The 20412-nt window shown below is 45.2% G+C and overlaps 1 protein-coding gene across 1 annotated transcript; it reads left to right on the plus strand.

Annotated features, from left to right (window-relative positions):
* Nucleotides 1-314: 314 nt before the first annotated feature.
* On the plus strand, nt 315-5848 carry LOC123991236 (trace amine-associated receptor 7h-like). The gene is made up of 2 exons (XM_046292667.1): nt 315-827; nt 5609-5848. Exons 1-2 carry the CDS (start codon nt 315-317, stop codon nt 5846-5848), a joined length of 753 nt encoding a protein of 250 aa, XP_046148623.1.
* The last annotated feature ends 14564 nt before the right edge of the window (nt 5849-20412 follow it).

Genomic DNA, 20412 nt, shown 5'->3' on the forward strand with positions numbered 1-20412 from the left:
CACATAATATATTTTCCCAATAAAATTCATAGAATTTGAGAAAATGTCCCTTTCTCTCATATCTAACTATCAGGAAGGCTAAAGGACAGGCCACAGCAACATACAATTATATCATACATTACATCATTTTGTGCTCACTTGTGTATGTTTTCGTGCTTTTGTGTGCAGAGAGACTCCGGGGAGGGGAGTGGCTGTCAGTAACTCAGGGATAAATAGAGAGGCAGAGCTCAGAGTTTGTCAGAAGACGGACCTGACAGGGTCACACACAGGACCAAGCAGGATCGGGACCTCAGCATTTTGATCATTTTCTACAAATGGAGGAACACAAGGATGATCAATATTGTTTTCAAGACAGAAACTCTTCTTGCAGAAAGGCTTTGCTATCGACATCTATCTACATAACACTGTACCTCTTCTTCTCATTGATTTCAGCAGTTACAGTATTTTTGAATCTACTGGTGATCATCTCCATCTCTCACTTCAAGCAGCTCCACACTCAAACCAACCTGCTCATCCTCTCTCTGGCTGTGTCAGATCTCCTGGTGGGACTGATTGTGATACCAGTAATGATTGTAGCAATAATTGAACCATGCTGGGGTTTTGGGGCATATTTCTGTGCGTTTCTTCTCTACATTAGTTGTTTATGTACTTCTTTATCTCTGGGCAGTTTGGTCTTGATATCTATTGACCGCTATGTTGCTGTGTGTGATCCCTTATTGTACCACTCTAAAATAACAATAACAAGAATCATGTGTTGTATATCCATCACCTGGTGTTGTTGTATTATATACAATGCTGCTATTATAAAAGACATTGTAAATGTACAGGTACCCAGTAGCTGTTTGGATGAATGTTTTACTGGTGAAGGATATATGTGGGGCAATATAATTGACTTCGTTATTACAATGGTTGTCCCGTGCTCTATTATTATAATACTTTATTTGAAAATCTTTGTGGTGGCCAGATCACAGGCCAGAAAGGTATTTTCAAAACAGGCTGTCAGTGTGTCTGGTGTTAAAACTGTACAGGCAAATAAGTCTGTGTCATGTTTGTCATTTATTATCATGTCTTGTCCCTGTGCTCCCCATGCTATTCGTTTCCCTCTGCTGGTCTTATTTGGTTCTTTCCCTCCTATCCCTCTCTCTCCCCCTCCCTCTCTCACTCTCTCGCTCTCTCTTCTCTCTATCGTTCCGTTCCTGCTCCCAGCTGTTCCTATTCCCCTAATCATCATTTAGTCTTCCCACACCTGTTCCCGATCCTTTCCCCTGATTAGAGTCCCTATTTATTCCTTTGTGATCCGTTCCTGTGCCGTCGGTTCCTTGTATTGTATTCACCATGCTGTGATTGCGTTTCGCCCTGTCCTGTCGTGTTTTTGCCGTGATTGTGTATCACCCTGTCCTGTCGTGTTTTGTGCCTTCATCAGACGCTGCGTGTGAGCAGGTGTCTCAGTCGACTACGGCCTGCGCCTACCCGAAGCGACCTGCAGTCTGTGGCCGCTTCTCCAGTTGTTTTCCCCTCTACAAATCTAGAGGATTTCTGTTATTCCGTTTTGGACTTTAATAAACTCTGTTTCTGTTAAGTCGCGTTTGGGTCCTCTTTCACCTGCATGACAGAAGGAACCGACCAAGGAATGGACCCAGCGACTTCAGACGCTCGTTACACTGCCGTCGAGATCCAAGGAGCCATGCTCGGCAGACACGAGCAGGAATTGTCCGCTGCTCGCCATGCCGTGGAGAACCTGGCCGCTCAGGTTTCCGACCTCTCTGGACAGTTCCAGAGTCTACGTCTCGTGCCACCTGTTACTTCCTGGCCTGCCGAGCCTCCAGAACCTAGGGTTAATAACCCACCTTGCTACTCCGGGCAGCCAACTGAGTGCCGCTCCTTTCTCACGCAGTGTGAGATTGTGTTCTCTCTCCAACCCAACACATACTCTAGAGAGAGAGCTCGGGTTGCTTACGTCATTTCACTCCTTACTGGCCGGGCTCGAGAATGGGGCACAGCTATCTGGGAGGCAAGGGCTGATTGCTCTATCAAATTCCAGAACTTTAAAGAGGAGATGATTCGGGTTTTTGACCGTTCAGTTTTTGGTGGGGAGGCTTCTAGGGCCCTGGCTTCCTTATGCCAAGGTGAACGGTCCATAACGGATTATTCCATTGAGTTTCGCACTCTTGCTGCCTCTAGTGAGTGGAACGAGCCGGCGCTGCTCGCTCGTTTTCTGGAGGGACTCCACGCAGTGGTTAAGGATGAGATTCTCTCCCGGGAGGTTCCTTCAGATGTGGACTCTTTGATTGCTCTCGCCATCCGCATAGAACGACGGGTAGATCTTCGTCACCGGGCTCGTGGAAGAGAGCTCGCATCAACGGTGTTTCCCTGCTCCGCATCGCAACCATCTCCCTCCTCTGGCTTTGAGACTGAGCCCATGCAGCTGGGAGGGATTCGCATCTCGAATAAGGAGAGGGAACGGAGGATCACCAACCGCCTGTGCCTCTATTGCGGAGTTGCTGGACATTTTGTTAATTCATGTCCAGTAAGAGGCCAGAGCCCATCAGTAAGCGGAGGGCTACTGGTGAGCGCTACTACTCAGTCCTCTTCATCTAGATCTTGTACTACTATGTCGGTCCATCTACGCTGGACCGGTTCGGGTGCTACATGCAGTGCCTTGATTGACTCTGGGGCTGAGGGTTGTTTCATGGACGAAGCATGGGTTCGGAAACATAACATTCCTTTCAGACCGTTAGACAAGCCTACGCCCATGTTTGCCTTAGATGGTAGTCATCTTCCCAGTATCAAATTTGAGACACTACCTTTAACTCTCACAGTATCTGGTAACCACAGTGAGACTATTTCTTTTTGATTTTCCGTTCACCGTTTACACCTGTTGTTTTGGGTCATCCCTGGCTAGTATGTCATAATCCTTCTATTAATTGGTCTAGTAATTCTATCCTATCCTGGAACGTTTCTTGTCATGTGAAGTGTTTAATGTCTGCCATCCCTCCCGTTTCTTCTCTCCCTACTTCTCAGGAGGAACATGGCGATTTGACAGGAGTGCCGGAGGAATATCATGATCTGCGCACGGTCTTCAGTCGGTCCCGAGCCAACTCCCTTCCTCCTCACCGGTCGTATGATTGTAGTATTGATCTCCTTCCAGGGACCACGCCTCCTCGAGGTAGACTATACTCTCTGTCGGCTCCCGAACGTAAGGCTCTCGAGGATTATTTGTCTGTGTCTCTTGACGCCGGTACCATAGTGCCTTCTTCTTCTCCGGCCGGGGCGGGGTTCCTTTTTGTTAAGAAGAAGGACGGTACTCTGCGCCCCTGCGTGGATTATCGAGGGCTGAATGACATAACGGTTAAGAATCGTTATCCGCTTCCCCTTATGTCATCAGCCTTCGAGATTCTGCAGGGAGCCAGGTGCTTTACTAAGTTGGACCTTCGTAACGCTTACCATCTCGTGCGCATCAGAGAGGGGGACGAGTGGAAAACGGCGTTTAACACTCCGTTAGGGCATTTTGAGTACCGGGTTCTGCCGTTCGGTCTCGCCAATGCGCCAGCTGTTTTTCAGGCATTAGTTAATGATGTTCTGAGAGACATGCTGAACATTTTTGTTTTTGTCTATCTTGACGATATCCTGATTTTTTCTCCGTCACTCGAGATTCATGTTCAGCACGTTCGACGTGTTCTACAGCGCCTTTTAGAGAATTGTCTCTACGTAAAGGCTGAGAAGTGCTCTTTTCATGTCTCCTCCGTTACCTTTCTCGGTTCCGTTATTTCCGCTGAAGGCATTCAGATGGATTCCGCTAAGGTCCAAGCTGTCAGTGATTGGCCCGTTCCAAGGTCACGTGTCGAGTTGCAGCGCTTTTTAGGTTTCGCTAATTTCTATCGGCGTTTCATTCGTAATTTCGGTCAAGTTGCTGCCCCTCTCACAGCTCTTACTTCTGTCAAGACGTGTTTTAAGTGGTCCGGTTCCGCCCAGGGAGCTTTTGATCTTCTAAAAGAACGTTTTACGTCCGCTCCTATCCTCGTTACTCCTGACGTCACTAGACAATTTATTGTCGAGGTTGACGCTTCAGAGGTAGGCGTGGGAGCCATTCTATCCCAGCGCTTCCAGTCTGACGATAAGGTTCATCCTTGCGCTTATTTTTCTCATCGCCTGTCGCCATCTGAGCGCAACTATGATGTGGGTAACCGTGAACTGCTCGCCATCCGCTTAGCCCTAGGCGAATGGCGACAGTGGTTGGAGGGGGCGACCGTTCCTTTTGTCGTTTGGACAGACCATAAGAACCTTGAGTACATCCGTTCTGCCAAACGACTTAATGCCCGTCAAGCTCGTTGGGCGTTGTTTTTCGCTCGTTTCGAGTTTGTGATTTCTTACCGTCCGGGTAGCAAGAACACCAAGCCTGATGCCTTATCCCGTCTGTTTAGTTCTTCTGTGGCTTCTACTGATCTCGAGGGGATTCTTCCTTATGGGCGTGTTGTCGGGTTGACAGTCTGGGGAATTGAAAGACAGGTTAAGCAAGCACTCACGCACACTGCGTCGCCGCGCGCTTGTCCTAGTAACCTCCTTTTCGTTCCTGTTTCCACTCGTCTGGCTGTTCTTCAGTGGGCTCACTCTGCCAAGTTAGCTGGTCATCCCGGTGTTCGAGGCACTCTTGCGTCTATTCGCCAGCGCTTTTGGTGGCCGACTCAGGAGCGTGACACGCGCCGTTTCGTGGCTGCGTGTTCAGACTGCGCGCAGAAGAAGTCTGGTAATTTTTTTCTGCTTCTGCTCCTGGTCTTGCTGGGTCTCAGTCTGTTCCCTGCCATCGCATCTCTCCTGTTCTTGTCCCTGCCCTTGCTGTGTCTCAGTCTGTCCCTAGTTCTCATTTTTTTTTAGAGTAGTACCCTAGTTTCCCTTTTTATCGTTTTTCGTTACGGTCCTGAGGAGAGGAGTTGGGTTCTTTCTCGGGACGTGCTGGACCGTTTGATCTATGATTTCCTCCGTTGCTGCCAGTGTTCCTCCTCGAGAGCGCCAGGAGGCGCTCGGTGAGTGGGGGGTACTGTCATGTTTGTCATTTATTATCATGTCTTGTCCCTGTGCTCCCCATGCTATTCGTTTCCCTCTGCTGGTCTTATTTGGTTCTTTCCCTCCTATCCCTCTCTCTCCCCCTCCCTCTCTCACTCTCTCGCTCTCTCTTCTCTCTATCGTTCCGTTCCTGCTCCCAGCTGTTCCTATTCCCCTAATCATCATTTAGTCTTCCCACACCTGTTCCCGATCCTTTCCCCTGATTAGAGTCCCTATTTATTCCTTTGTGATCCGTTCCTGTGCCGTCGGTTCCTTGTATTGTATTCACCATGCTGTGATTGCGTTTCGCCCTGTCCTGTCGTGTTTTTGCCGTGATTGTGTATCACCCTGTCCTGTCGTGTTTTGTGCCTTCATCAGACGCTGCGTGTGAGCAGGTGTCTCAGTCGACTACGGCCTGCGCCTACCCGAAGCGACCTGCAGTCTGTGGCCGCTTCTCCAGTTGTTTTCCCCTCTACAAATCTAGAGGATTTCTGTTATTCCGTTTTGGACTTTAATAAACTCTGTTTCTGTTAAGTCGCGTTTGGGTCCTCTTTCACCTGCATGACAGTCTGAGAGAAAAGCAGCAAAAACTCTGTCTATTGTTGTTTTCACCTATCTAAGTTGTTGGATTCCATTTCTATTTTCTTTTTTGTTTCTTTCGTTCTTAAGTGACAATTTATTATCATTCATCATCAGCTTTCTGCCACTTTCTAATTCCTTAATTAATCCAATAATTTATGCTTTATTTTATCCATGGTTCAAAGTGACGGCTAAAAATATTTTATCTCTGAAGTTAAGGCGTTCATAGTACCTAGATTTTTATTTCCCAGTTTGAAAAACATAGTTATATTACACAATTGTTCTTTCATGTGACAACACACTGGCAATACAGAGATGAATGTGGTGTTGATGCAGAGTGATTTGTCTAGATTGGACTGGAATGACTTGGAAAACGTATGAGAAGCCATCAGCTTGTTTTATAAAATACATTGTAGTCATTTTGGGTTGTACATTCCAAAAACCAACGTCTGTGGTTGTCCATGTTATTTAATGATAAGTTGTATGTAAGTATTCTAAAAGTACATTTTGAGAACGAGTCATTATGTATGTTGTTTAACATCCCCCTCTAGTGGCTCGATTGTTACACAACACCTTTAACAAGTGTACTGAATTTTAAATGTTCAATACTGCATGATATCAGATAACGTCCAAGTCTATCTCAATGGGGTATGTAAGTAGTTGAGGGTAAAATGCACAAATATGCAATTGTGTACCACTATAATGTTCAGTAATAAACCATTTGTAAGGCATTTACAGTTTGCTCACCATTTAATATTATGCACACATTTGCTAAATGTTACTCAACTGTGTATTATGACAAGTATAAATAACTACAAAATGCATTATTGATTCAACTCAACAGTGCAGGTTATGAACACTACCACTACTCTCACTACATCACTGCTGCCAGGCCAGGGGTCACACCGGAGCAGCTCTCTCAGAAGCTGTTCAGTGTGAATAAATATAGAGATTGGGTAACACACTAAATAATTAATAATGGATAAGTATATAGTTTATTCATAACTTATGTATCATGACTCCTGCATCCGTTTTAGCAAGCTAGTTCATCACACATGTATAAACAACTTTCATAATATTTAATAATGATTTATAAAGTCATTCATAAGATGTTTAATACATGTCCTCATAAACCATCTACTGATCATTAGTAAAGTTGTACTGCAGTCCCTAATTTAATGTGAGGACTATTCATACTTTCTTAAATGTTTATAAATGTTTTGAACAGTGACCAGTGTAATTTTTCACAAAAAGATGGACATGCTATTGGTTGATATTCCAGCAGTACCTGATGCTCCTTAAGGTTTCAAAATGACCTAGAACTTATCAATGGATAAACAATAAGCACACAACACAGAGGATGTTAAAGGAAATATATAGATTTTTTAAATTCAAAAACAGTCACATTGTTGTGGCAGTGTGCCGATGTAGTAAAGTGTTTTGTCTGAAAATGCTAACATTCGTGTTTGTCTGAAAATGCTAACATTCTTGTTTGTTGGCAGTGACTACCAAAACCAAAGTGTGGATAACAGTCACTCATTAGAGAAGTTCATAGACTGTTTACAGGGTAATGGAACCAATACCTAAATACATCATTTAACTGAACACTACTTTTAAAGGGTTACGACCTTTAATACAAAATAATTGAAGTTGTCGAAATACTTCTTCAAATGTGGGGACTAGATACATAAGGTGTTTTCACTTCTAAACGGTAAAACGTATATGTTTGAAAATACCCTCAAATAAAAGGTGACATTAAATAATGTCACCTCATATGAAACATTAGATTTCATATCCAAAATGCTGGAGGAAAGAGCAAAGTTTAACAACAGTTTTACTGCAGAGTGTTACACCCATTGGACACACACTGGTTGAATCAACGTTGTTTATTTTTTAACCAACATGGAGTAGACATTGAATCGACGTCTGTGCCCAGTAGGCAGGGATTGCTTTCAGTATGTAAAGTGGCCAGAGGATGGCAGTATAATTCACAATCTGTAAATGAGAGGGGTAACTTGACTCATTCTCTATGAACCAGAATTATATCTGTTCTATAAAGTCAATTTCTATCTGAACTTTCTGTGTCTGTATCAAACTGAGAAGAGACTATATGTCTTATATTAACAAAAAGGTTTTATTATGGGTGATGAAAACAACCCGGTCGCATTCACAGGTAGTATCACATTTTCATTTCATTTCATTACAGTACAACGGTTTGATTTGTTTGATCGTAGCTAGCTACATAGCTAGCTACATAGCCGTCTTTGTATCAAAGATAATTGTGTAGTCTAGAGCGATTTTCTAGGTTAGCTAGCCAGCTATTGTCGTTCTTTTAACGCAACGTAACGTAAACAACACTACTAGCTAGCCAGATAGCCCCCGAATAGCAGCACTGTAGAAACTATTACACTCAACGGAACGACTTGATTAGTGTAGTGTCAACAACGCACCCACTGCCAGCTAGCCTACTTCAGCAGTACTGTATCATTTTAATCATTTTAGTCAATAAGATTCTTGCTACGTAGCTTAACTTTCTGAACATTCGAGACGTGTAGTCCACTTGTCATTCCAATCTCCTTTGCATTAGCGTAGCCTCTTCTGTAGCCTGTTAACTATGTGTCTGTTTATCCCTGTTCTCTCCTCTCTGCACAGACCATACAAACGCTCCACACCGCGTGGCCGCGGCCACCCTAATCTGGTGGTCCCAGCGCGCACGACCCACGTGGAGTTCCAGGTCTCCGGTAGCCTCTGGAACTGCCGATCTGCGGTCAACAAGGCAGAGTTCATCTCAGCCTATGCCTCCCTCCAGTCCCTCGACTTCTTGGCACTAACGGAAACATGGATCACCACAGACAACACTGCTACTCCTACTGCTCTCTCTTCGTCCGCCCACGTGTTCTCGCACACCCCGAGAGCTTCTGGTCAGCGGGGTGGTGGCACCGGGATCCTCATCTCTCCCAAGTGGTCATTCTCTCTTTCTCCCCTTACCCATCTGTCTATCGCCTCCTTTGAATTCCATGCTGTCACAGTTACCAGCCCTTTCAAGCTTAACATCCTTATCATTTATCGCCCTCCAGGTTCCCTCGGAGAGTTCATCAATGAGCTTGATGCCTTGATAAGCTCCTTTCCTGAGGACGGCTCACCTCTCACAGTTCTGGGCGACTTTAACCTCCCCACGTCTAACTTTGACTCATTCCTCTCTGCCTCCTTCTTTCCACTCCTCTCCTCTTTTGACCTCACCCTCTCACCTTCCCCCCCTACTCACAAGGCAGGCAATATGCTCGACCTCATCTTTACTAGATGCTGTTCTTCCACTAACCTCATTGCAACTCCCCTCCAAGTCTCCGACCACTACCTTGTATCCTTTTCCCTCTCGCTCTCATCCAACACCTCCCACACTGCCCCTACTCGGATGGTATCGTGCCGTCCCAACCTTCGCTCTCTCTCCCCCGCTACTCTCTCCTCTTCCATCCTATCATCTCTTCCCTCCGCTCAAACCTTCTCCAACCTATCTCCTGATTCTGCCTCCTCAACCCTCCTCTCCTCTCTCTCTGCATCCTTTGACTCTCTATGTCCCCTATCGTCCAGGCCGGCTCGGTCCTCCCCTCCCGCTCCGTGGCTCGATGACTCATTGCGAGCTCACAGAACAGGGCTCCGGGCAGCCGAGCGGAAATGGAGGAAAACTCGCCTCCCTGCGGACCTGGCATCCTTTCACTCCCTCCTCTCTACATTTTCCTCCTCTGTCTCTGCTGCTAAAGCCACTTTCTACCACGCTAAATTCCAAGCATCTGCCTCTAACCCTAGGAAGCTCTTTGCCACCTTCTCCTCCCTCCTGAATCCTCCTCCCCCTCCCCCCCTCCTCCCTCTCTACAGACGACTTCGTCAACCATTTTGAAAAGAAGGTCGACGACATCCGATCCTCGTTTGCTAAGTCAAACGACACCGCTGGTTCTGCTCACACTGCCCTACCCTGTGCTCTGACCTCTTTCTCCCCTCTCTTTCCAGATGAAATCTCGCGTCTTGTGACGGCCGGCCGCCCAACAACCTGCCCGCTTGACCCTATCCCCTCCCCTCTTCTCCAGACCATTTCCGGAGACCTTCTCCCTTACCTCACCTCGCTCATCAACTCATCACTGACCGCAGGCTACGTCCCTTCCGTCTTCAAGAGAGCGAGATTTGCACCCCTTCTGAAAAAACCTACACTCGATCCCTCCGATGTCAACAATTACAGACCAGTATCCCTTCTTTCTTTTCTCTCCAAAACCCTTGAACGTGCCGTCCTTGGCCAGCTCTCCCGCTATCTCTCTCTGAATGACCTGCTTGATCCTAATCAGTCAGATTTCAAGACTAGTCATTCAACTGAGACTGCTCTCCTCTGTATCACGGAGGCGCTCCGCACTGCTAAAGCTAACTCTCTCTCCTCTGCTCTCATCCTTCTAGATCTATCGGCTGCCTTCGATACTGTGAACCATCAGATCCTCCTCTCCACCCTCTCCGAGTTGGGCATCTCCGGCGCGGCCCACGCTTGGATTGCGTCCTACCTGACAGGTCGCTCCTACCAGGTGGCGTGGCGAGAATCTGTCTCCTCACCACGCGCTCTCACCACTGGTGTCCCCCAGGGCTCTGTTCTAGGCCCTCTCCTATTCTCGCTATACACCAAGTCACTTGGCTCTGTCATAACCTCACATGGTCTCTCCTATCATTGCTATGCAGACGACACACAACTAATCTTCTCCTTTCCCCCTTCTGATGACCAGGTGGCGAATAGCATCTCTGCATGTCTGGCAGACATATCAGTGTGGATGACGGATCACCACCTCAAGCTGAACCTCGGCAAGACGGAGCTGCTCTTCCTCCCGGGGAAGGACTGCCCGTTCCATGATCTCGCCATCACGGTTGACAACTCCATTGTGTCCTCCTCCCAGAGCGCTAAGAACCTTGGCGTGATCCTGGACAACACCCTGTCGTTCTCAACCAACATCAAGGCAGTGGCCCGTTCCTGTAGGTTCATGCTCTACAACATCCGCAGAGTACGACCCTGCCTCACACAGGAAGCGGCGCAGGTCCTAATCCAGGCACTTGTCATCTCCCGTCTGGATTACTGCAACTCGCTGTTGGCTGGGCTCCCTGCCTGTGCCATTAAACCCCTTCAACTCATCCAGAACGCCGCAGCCCGTCTGGTGTTCAACCTTCCCAAGTTCTCTCACGTCACCCCGCTCCTCCGTTCTCTCCACTGGCTTCCAGTTGAAGCTCGCATCCGCTACAAGACCATGGTGCTTGCCTACGGCGCTGTGAGGGGAACGGCACCTCAGTACCTCCAGGCTCTGATCAGGCCCTACACCCAAACAAGGGCACTGCGTTCATCCACCTCTGGCCTGCTCGCCTCCCTACCACTGAGGAAGTACAGCTCCCGCTCAGCCCAGTCAAAACTGTTCGCTGCTCTGGCCCCCAATGGTGGAACAAACTCCCTCACGACGCCAGGACAGCGGAGTCAATCACCACCTTCCGGAGACACCTGAAACCCCACCTCTTTAAGGAATACCTAGGATAGGATAAGTAATCCCTCTCACCCCCCCTTTAAGATTTAGATGCACTATTGTAAAGTGACTGTTCCACTGGATGTCATAAGGTGAATGCACCAATTTGTAAGTCGCTCTGGATAAGAGCGTCTGCTAAATGACTTAAATGTAAATGTAAATGTAAGTCATAAGTTTACATACACTTAGGTTGGAGTCATTAAAACTCGTTTCTCAACCACTCCACAAATTTCTTGTTAACAAACCATAGTTTTGGCAAGTCGGTTAGGACATACACTTTGTGCATGACACAAGTAATTTTTCCAAAAAGTGTTTACAGACAGATTATTTCACTTATAATTCAATGTATCACAATTCCAGTGGGTCAGAAGTTTACATACATTAAGTTGACTGTGCTTTTAAACAGCTTGGAAAATTCCAGAAAATGATGTCATGGATTTAGAAGCTTCTGATAGGTGAATTTTAATTTAATTTTACCTTTATTTAACCAGGCAAGTCAGTTAAGAACATATTCTTATTTTCAATGACGGCCTGGGAACAGTGGGTTAACTGCCTGTTCAGGGGCAGAACGACAGATTTGACATCATTTGAGTCAATTGGAGGTGTACATGTGGATATATTTCAAGGCCTACCTTCAACCTCAGTGCCTCTTTGCTTGACATCATGGGGAAATCAAAAGAAATCAGTCAAGACCTCCGGAAAAAAAATTGTAAACCTCCACAAGTCTGGTTCATCCTTGGGAGCAATTTCCAAACGCCTGAAGGTACCACGTTCATCTGTACAAACAATAGTACGCAAGTATAAACACTATGGGACCATGCAGCCATCATACCGCTCAGGAAGGAGACGTGTTCTGTCTCCTAGAGATGAACGTACTTTAGTGCGAAAAGTGCAAATTAATCCCAGAACAACAGCAAAGGACCTTGTGGAGAGGCTGGAGGAAACAGGTACAAAAGTATCTATATCCACAGTAAAACGAGTCCAATATCGACATAACCTGAAAGGCCGCTCAACAAGGAAAAAGGAAACTGCTCCAAAACCGCCATAAAAAAGCCAGACTACGGCTTGCAACTGCACATAGGGACAAAGATCATACTTTTTGGAGAAATGTCCTCTGGTCTGATGAAACAAAAATGGAACTGTTTGGCGATAATGACCATCGTTATGTTTGGAGGAAAAAGGGGGATTCTTACAAGCCGAAGAACATCATCCCAACCGTGAAGCATGGGGTGGCAGCATCATGTTGCGGGGGTGCATTGCTGCAGGTGGGACTGGTGCACTTCACAAAATAGATGGCATCATGAAGAGGGGAAAATTATGTTGATATATTGAAGCCACATCTCAAGACATCAGTCAGGAAGTTAAAGCTTGGTCGCAAATGGGTCTTCCAAATAGACAATGACCCCAAGCATACTTCCAATGTTGTGGCAAAGGACAATAAAGTCAAGGTATTGGAGTGGCCAACACAAAGCCCTGACCTGAATCCTATACAAAATTAGTGCGCAGACTGAAAAGGCGTGTGTGAGCAAGGAGGCCTACAATCCTGACTCCGTTACACCAGCTCTGTCAGGAGGAATGGGCCAAAATTCACCCAACTATTTGTGGGAAGCTTGTGGAAGGCTACTTATGTTATGCAGGTGAATGAGGACCCAAAAGCGACTTAGCGAAAACAGAGTCTTTATTCCAGTAAAACTCAAGACGAAAACAAAACAGGAAAAAAACTAAAATCCACTCGTAGTAATGAGGACAGACTGGAGACTCGAGCATTGACTGCAGGTTAGACACCTGCTCACACGCAGCATCTGAAGGAGACAAGACACGACAGGGCGAGACAAGGACACAGCACAGCGAACATCATACAAGGATCCGACAAGGACAGAAGCGGAAAACAAGGGGAGAAATAGGGACTCTAATCAGAGGACAAAATAGGGGACAGGTGTGAAAAGACTAAATGAGTGAGTTAGGAGAATGAGGAACAGCTGGGAGCAGGAACGGAACGATAGAGAGAGGAGAGAGAGGGAGGGGGAGAAAGAGGGATAGAAAAAGGGAACGAACCTAATAAGACCAGCAGGGGGAAACGAACAGAAGGGAAAGCATAATGACAAGACAATATAAGACAAAACATGACAACTTAAAACGTTTGACCCAAGTTAAACAATTTAAAGGCCATGCCTCCAAATATTACTTGAGTGTATGTAAACTTCTGACCCACTGGGAATGTGATGAAAGAAATAAAAGCTGGAATAAATCATTATCTCCTATTATTCTGACATTTCACGTTCTTAAAATAAAGTGGTGATCATAACTGACCTAAGACAGGGAATTTTTACTAGGATTAAATGTCAGGAATTGTATTTGGCTAATGGGTATGGAAACTTCCCACTTCAACTGTACATGTAGGTAGAGTTATTTAAGTGACTATGCATAGATAATAAACAGAGAGTAGCAGCAGTTTAAAAGAGGCGGGGAGGCAATGCAAATAGTCTGGGTAGCCATTTGGTTAGCTGTTCAGCAGTCTTATGGCCTGAGGGTAGAAGCTTTTAAGAAATATTCTGGATCCAGACCTGGCGGTCCGGTACCACTTGCCGTAAGAGCAGAGAGAACAGTCTATGACTAGGGTGGCTGGAGTCTCTGAACATTTTTAGGGCCTTCCTCTGACACTGCCTGGTATTGAGGTCCTGGATGGCAGGAAGCTTGGCCCCAGTGATGTACTGGGCCATACACACTACCTTCTGTAGTGCCTTGCGGTTGGAGGCCGAGCAGTTTCCATACCAGGCAATGATGCAACCAGTCATGCTCTCGATGGTGCAGCTGTAGAATTTTTTTGAGGATCTGAGGACCCATGCCAAACCTTTTCAGTCTCCTGAAGGGTAATATGCTTTGTTGTGCCCTGTTCAGAACTGTCTTGGTGTCTTTGGACCATGATAGTTTGTTGGTGATGTGGACACCAAGGAACTTGAAGTTGGCAACCTGGCACCACACGGCCAGGTCTCTGACCTCCTCCCTATAGACTGTCTCATTGTTGTCGGTGATCAAGCCTAACACTGTTGTGCCATCTGTAAGCTTAGTGAAGGTGTTGGAGTCGTGCCTGACCATGCAGTCATGAGTGAACAGGAGTACAGGAGGGGACTGAGCATGCACCCCTGAGGGAACCCCGTGTTGAGGATCAGTGTGGCGGATGTGTTGTTACCTACCCTTACCACATGGAGGTGGCCCGTCAGGAAGTCCATTCTGAGCATGGGAAAATATAGTAGGGGTGATTATTTGGTCACTTAAAGGTTATTATACATGATAAATAGGATAACTGTGCAAGACTAACTGTTTTTGCTGATGCCAATGCTCAGTTTGGAACATAATCCACAACCTCTGGAAATTTGACGGCATGCCACACGTCAGCTGACTAGTGTAGGAAAACTGACAGTAAGGAAGTTGATGAGATGGCGAAATAGATGGTGTATGCGCTTATAGCACATTCAATCAAAATGAATATTGGGATTCCATAGAAACATTCCATAGACTTAAAAAAATGTCCATATGAACTGAATTATGAACCATATTTCTTCAAGTTGAGGCAGACTTTGGCTCATTTACATCATGGAGACAAATAATGTTTGTCAGACATCAGAACAACCAAACTGTGTTCTGACCCAATGTTTTTTTTAATGTGACTAAGAAATGTGAGCATGCGCAGACCACCTGGCTGATGTGTTTACGGACATATTCAATCGCTCCCTATCCCAGTCTGTAGTCCCCACATGCTTCAAGATGGCTTCCATTGTTCCTCTACCCAAGAAGGCAACGATTTTTTTATTTTTCCGTTATTTTACCAGGTAAGTTGACTGAGAACACATTCTCAATTGCAGCAACGACCTGGGGAATAGTTACAGGGGAGAGGAGGGGGATGAATCTGTCAATTGTAAACTGGTGATTATTAGGTGATCGTGATGGTTTGATGGCTAGATTGGGAATTTAGCCAGAACACCGGGGTTAACACCCCTACTCTTACGATAAGTACCATGGGATCTTTAATGACCGCAGAGAGTCAGGACACCCGTTTAACGTCCCATCCGAAAGACGGCACCCTACACAGGGCAGTGTCCCCAATCATTGGCCTGGAGCATTGGGATATTTTTTAGACCAGAGGAAAGAGTGGCTCCTACTGGCCCTCCAACACCACTTCCAGCAGCAACTGGTCACCCATCCAGGGACTAGATAACTGATAAGTAGATAAGATAACTGAACGAAATGATTATCGCCCCGTAGCTCTCACTTCTGTCATCAGGATCATAAACTAGTCAAGGATCATATCACCTTCACCTTACCGGCCACCCTAGACCCACTTCAGCTTGCATACCGCCCCAACAGGTTCACAGACGACGCAATCGCCATCACACTGCACACTGCCCTATGCCATCTGGACAGAAGGAATACCTATGTAAGAATGCTGTTCATTGACTACAGCTCAGCATTCAACAACATAGTACCCTCGAAGCTCATCATCAAGCTGGAGGCCATGGTTCTCAACCCCGCCCTGTGCAACTGGGTACTGGACTTTCTGACCGGCCGCCCCCAGGTGGTGAAGGTAGGAAACAACATCTCCACTTTGCTGACCCTCAACAGTAGGGCCCCAACAAGGGTGTGTGCTCATCCCCCTCCTGTACTCCCTGTTCACCCACGACTGCAGGGCCATGCAGCCTCCAACTCAATCATCAAGTTTGCAGACGACACAGCAGTAGTGGGCTTGATTACCAACAACAATGAGACAGCCTACAAGGTGGAGGTTAGTGCACTCGGCGTGTGGTGTCAGGAAAACAACTTCTCACTCAACGTCAACAAAACAAAGGAGATGATCATGAACTTCAGGAAACAGCAGAGGGAGCACCCCCCTATCCACATTGAAGGGACAGCAGTGGAGAATGTGGTAAGTTTTAAGTTTCTCAGCATACACATCACAGAAAAACTTAAATGGTCCACCCACACAGACAATGTGGAGAAGAAGGCGCAACAGCGTCTCTTCAAACTCAGGAGGCTAAAGAAATTTGACTTCACCCAAAACCCTGACAAATTTTTACAGATGCACAATCGAGAGCATCCTGTCGGGCTGTATCTCAGCATGCTACGGCAACTGCACCGCCCTCAACCACATGGCCCTCCAGAGGGTGGTGTGGTTTGCACAACGCCTCACCGGAGGCAAACTACCTGCCCTGCATGACAGCTACAGCACCGTTGTCACAGGAAGGCCAAAATATTCATCAAGGACATCCACCACCCGAGCCAGTGTCTGTATCATCCAGAAGGTGAGGTCAGTACAGGTGCATCAAAGCTGGGACCGAGATACTGAAAAACAGCTTCTATCTCAAGGACTTCAGACTGCTGAAAAGCAATCGCTAACTCAGAAAGGCTATTGCCTACATTTGAGACCCAATCACTGGCCACTTTAATAAATGGATCACTAGTCACTTATACAATGCCACTCTAAATAATGCCAATTTAATAATGTTTTTTATATATCTTACATTACTCATATCCCACGTATATACTGTATTTTATACCATCTATTGCACCTTGCCAATGCCGCTCGACCATCGCTCATCCATATACTTACACAGTGGGGCAAAAAAGTATTTAGTCAGCCACTTGTGCAAGTTCTCCCACTTAAAAATATGAGAGAGGCCTGTGATTTTCATTATAGGTACACTTCAACTATGACAGACAAAATGAGGGGGAAAAAAATCCAGAAAATCATATTGTAGGATTTTTAATGAATTTATTTGCAAATTATGGTGGAAAATAAGTATTTGGTCACCTACAAACAAGCAAGATTTCTGGCTCTCACAGACCTGTAACTTCTTCTTTAAGAGGCCCCTCTGTCCTCCACTCGTTACCTGTATTAATGCTACACAAATTGCCATTCTATAATGGTGTTGCTGGTTTCACCTTGTTGACTTCTCAACTGCCTGGTAGAGTTTGTTTTTTCCCCAAAAAAAGTATATTGGAATTTGCTATTTGATTTGTTAGTAATAGGAATTTATGATAAAACATTTTTCATCATGTTTTTCAAGAAGAGACAGTTCAAGCTATAAAGAACCATGATCGTAAGGTTCTAATTGAAACCTTTATGGTGCTATAAAGAACCCTTTCATAAGGTTGTATAAAGGTTCTGTGAACTGGTGACAGGTGGCCACTTATCAAACCAATCAACTATTTTGCCTATATGGAGCTCCAAACTGAGGTCGTGTTTCTGAACAATGTTCAGCAACAAGCTAGCTATCGTAAGATACCAAACTAACTGCGGGCGTTAGGAGCCAGCCCTTCCATTCAAATGCAAGATGTGAAACTGAAGTTCTTTAGACTTCCAACATTCAATACAACGAAATAAGATTTAGAAGGATGGCCTTGTGAAACTACAGGACACATTAAGGCATATGTCATTTGGCCAGTGCATTATAAAATTGACAGTAAGGCAGTTGATAAGATGGTACATCTTGATGGTGTATTTCCTAATGGCATTTCATAGGAACATTCCATAGACTTGTACAAATGTCCATCTGAACTGAATTATGAAACAATGATTCAAGTCAACAGAGAGAGTTACATCATTGGGACACATAATATTTGCCAGACATCACCCTGCAGTATTCTGACCCAATCATATTGTTTGTCTAATTAGTTGTTGTCTCAGATTCCAGAGGGACCTGTTAGCACTGACCTGCAAGGCTCTGTAATAATGACACTTACATCACTCTACCAATTAAAGGTGTCAAACAAGAACACACACAGTCAGACACACACAGTCAGACAGACACACACAAACACATACACACGCACATACAAACATCTAGTACACTGTAATTTGATCTCTCTAGCACTCATGATTCTCAAAGAGCATATTGCATCAGCAAAACTCAACCTGGGCTCTGTGACTGACATCACTGGTACAACACTGTAAGTGAACACCTCTTTAATGATATTAGTTTGACTTTAAGTTTCTGACACCAGAGGGTCCTGTTATCACCTGTATGCAAGGTTCTGGAATAATGAGGTCCAAAACTCTAAGGAATTCCACCAATTAAAGGTGTTAGAGACACAAAGGCTATACTCAAGGGACCCAATAAGGCCCCAATAGAGCATAAACATTCAAAGTGACCTGATCATAAACTCGGCATCCTGTGTGGAAAATAAACATCTTAATCAATCGTCCAAGAAGAAAGTTCCTTTTCGACCGAGGCCCAGGGTGACCCTGACTTTGAAGTACCAGGCAGGGCTACGTCATTGTGAGAGCATGAGTCTGACTCACCACTTTCAGTCATTTAGCAGATGGGGGGGGGGGTCGATTACTGAGGAGTGATTTCCGTTTAGCCACTCTACCATAAAGGCCTGATTGGTGGAGTACTGCAGAGATGGTTGTCCTTTTGGAAGGTTCTCCCATTCCCACAGAGAAACTCTGGAGCTCTGTCAGACTTACTTTGGGGTTCTTGGTCACCTCCCTGGCAGAGACCCTTCTCCCCTGATTGCTCAGTTTGCTCTAGGAAGAGGTGTTGGTGGTTCCAAACTTCTTCCATTTCAGCATGATAGAGGCAACTGTGTTCTTGGGGACCGTATATACTGCAGAAATATTTTGGTACCCTTCCCCAGATCGGTACCTTGACACAATCCTGTCTCTGAGCTCTACAGACAATTCCTTCGACCTCATGGCTTGGTATTTGCTCTGACATGCACTGTCAACTGTGGGATCTTATGTAGAAAGTTTGCCTTTCTAAATCATGTCCAATCAATTGAATTTCCACATGTGGAATCCAATCAAGTTGTAGAGACATTTCAAGGATGGTCAATAGAAACAGGATGCAACTGAGCTCAATTTTGAGTCTCGTAGCCTAGGGTCTGAAAACTTATGTAAATAAGCTATTCAGTTTTTTAGCAAATTTCTGAAAACTTATTTTCACTTTGTCATTATGGGGTATTGTGTGTAGATTGATGAGGAAAAACATTAATTTAATACATTTTTGGATAAGCTTGTACCATAACAAAATATAGCAAATGGGAAGGGATTTTTTTTTACACATATTTAACCCCTTTTTTTGCATTGTCACAAAACTGGGGGTAGTAGAATAAAACAGAGAACCCATGGTGTTCATGAGAATCTTTCCCTTTCACATTAGTTTGTAGACCAAACGGTTTGGATGCTACAAACAGAAGTTGGAACATTGACAGTACCGACCTCAGACAAGTCCCCTGGGGCTTGTGAGGGTCGTAGAGCAAAGCGGTCATTAGAAATGTGTAGGCCAAACAGTCAGGACACTATAGACTTTTTTTGTGAGAAGATTTTCGGGATGTCTCATGGTCTGTCAAATACCGCTGTAGATCGGCCACCTTTCACCGCAGCTGTTGAAGACCACCATGGGCAGAGGCGGTGGATTGAAACGCAGCCCATGCAGACATATCTAGTTTAAACTGATGGATTTTGATGGGGATTTTTTTATTATGTTTCTTACATTGTCGCACCGGTGCTACACTAGACTCTAGGGGATTTAATCAAGATATTCATAAAGAGGTAGGTTTTCAGAGTGCACCTCCCCTAACCTCATTTAAGTCAAAATCCTACACCCCCCTATATGGGTTAGGGTTAGACAGATAACAAGTCATTTTCATAAATACACAACTGAACTTGTATTTTTTATATGGCCTCTCTCAGATTTCATGGGGCATGATCCAGGATCAACACTGATATATGAAGATCCAGGATCAACACTGATATATGAAGATCCAGGATCAACACTGATATATGAAGATCCAGGATCAACACTGATATATGAAGATCCAGGATCAACACTGATATATGAAGATCCAGGATCAACACTGATATATGAAGATCCAGGATCAACACTGATATATGAAGATCCAGGATCAACACTGATATATGAAGATCCAGGATCAACACTGATATATGAAGATCCAGGATCAACACTGATATATGAAGATCCAGGATCAACACTGATATATGAAGATCCAGGATCAACACTGATATATGAAGATCCAGGATCAACACTGATATATGAAGATCCAGGATCAACACTGATATATGAAGATCCAGGATCAACACTGATATATGAAGATCCAGGATCAACACTGATATATGAAGATCCAGGATCAACACTGATATATGAAGATCCAGGATCAACACTGATATATGAAGATCCAGGATCAACACTGATATATGAAGATCCAGGATCAACACTGATATATGAAGATCCAGGAT

The sequence above is a fragment of the Oncorhynchus gorbuscha genome, linkage group LG01 (genome assembly GCF_021184085.1).
Source record: "Oncorhynchus gorbuscha isolate QuinsamMale2020 ecotype Even-year linkage group LG01, OgorEven_v1.0, whole genome shotgun sequence".
NCBI classification, from domain to species: domain Eukaryota; kingdom Metazoa; phylum Chordata; class Actinopteri; order Salmoniformes; family Salmonidae; genus Oncorhynchus; species Oncorhynchus gorbuscha.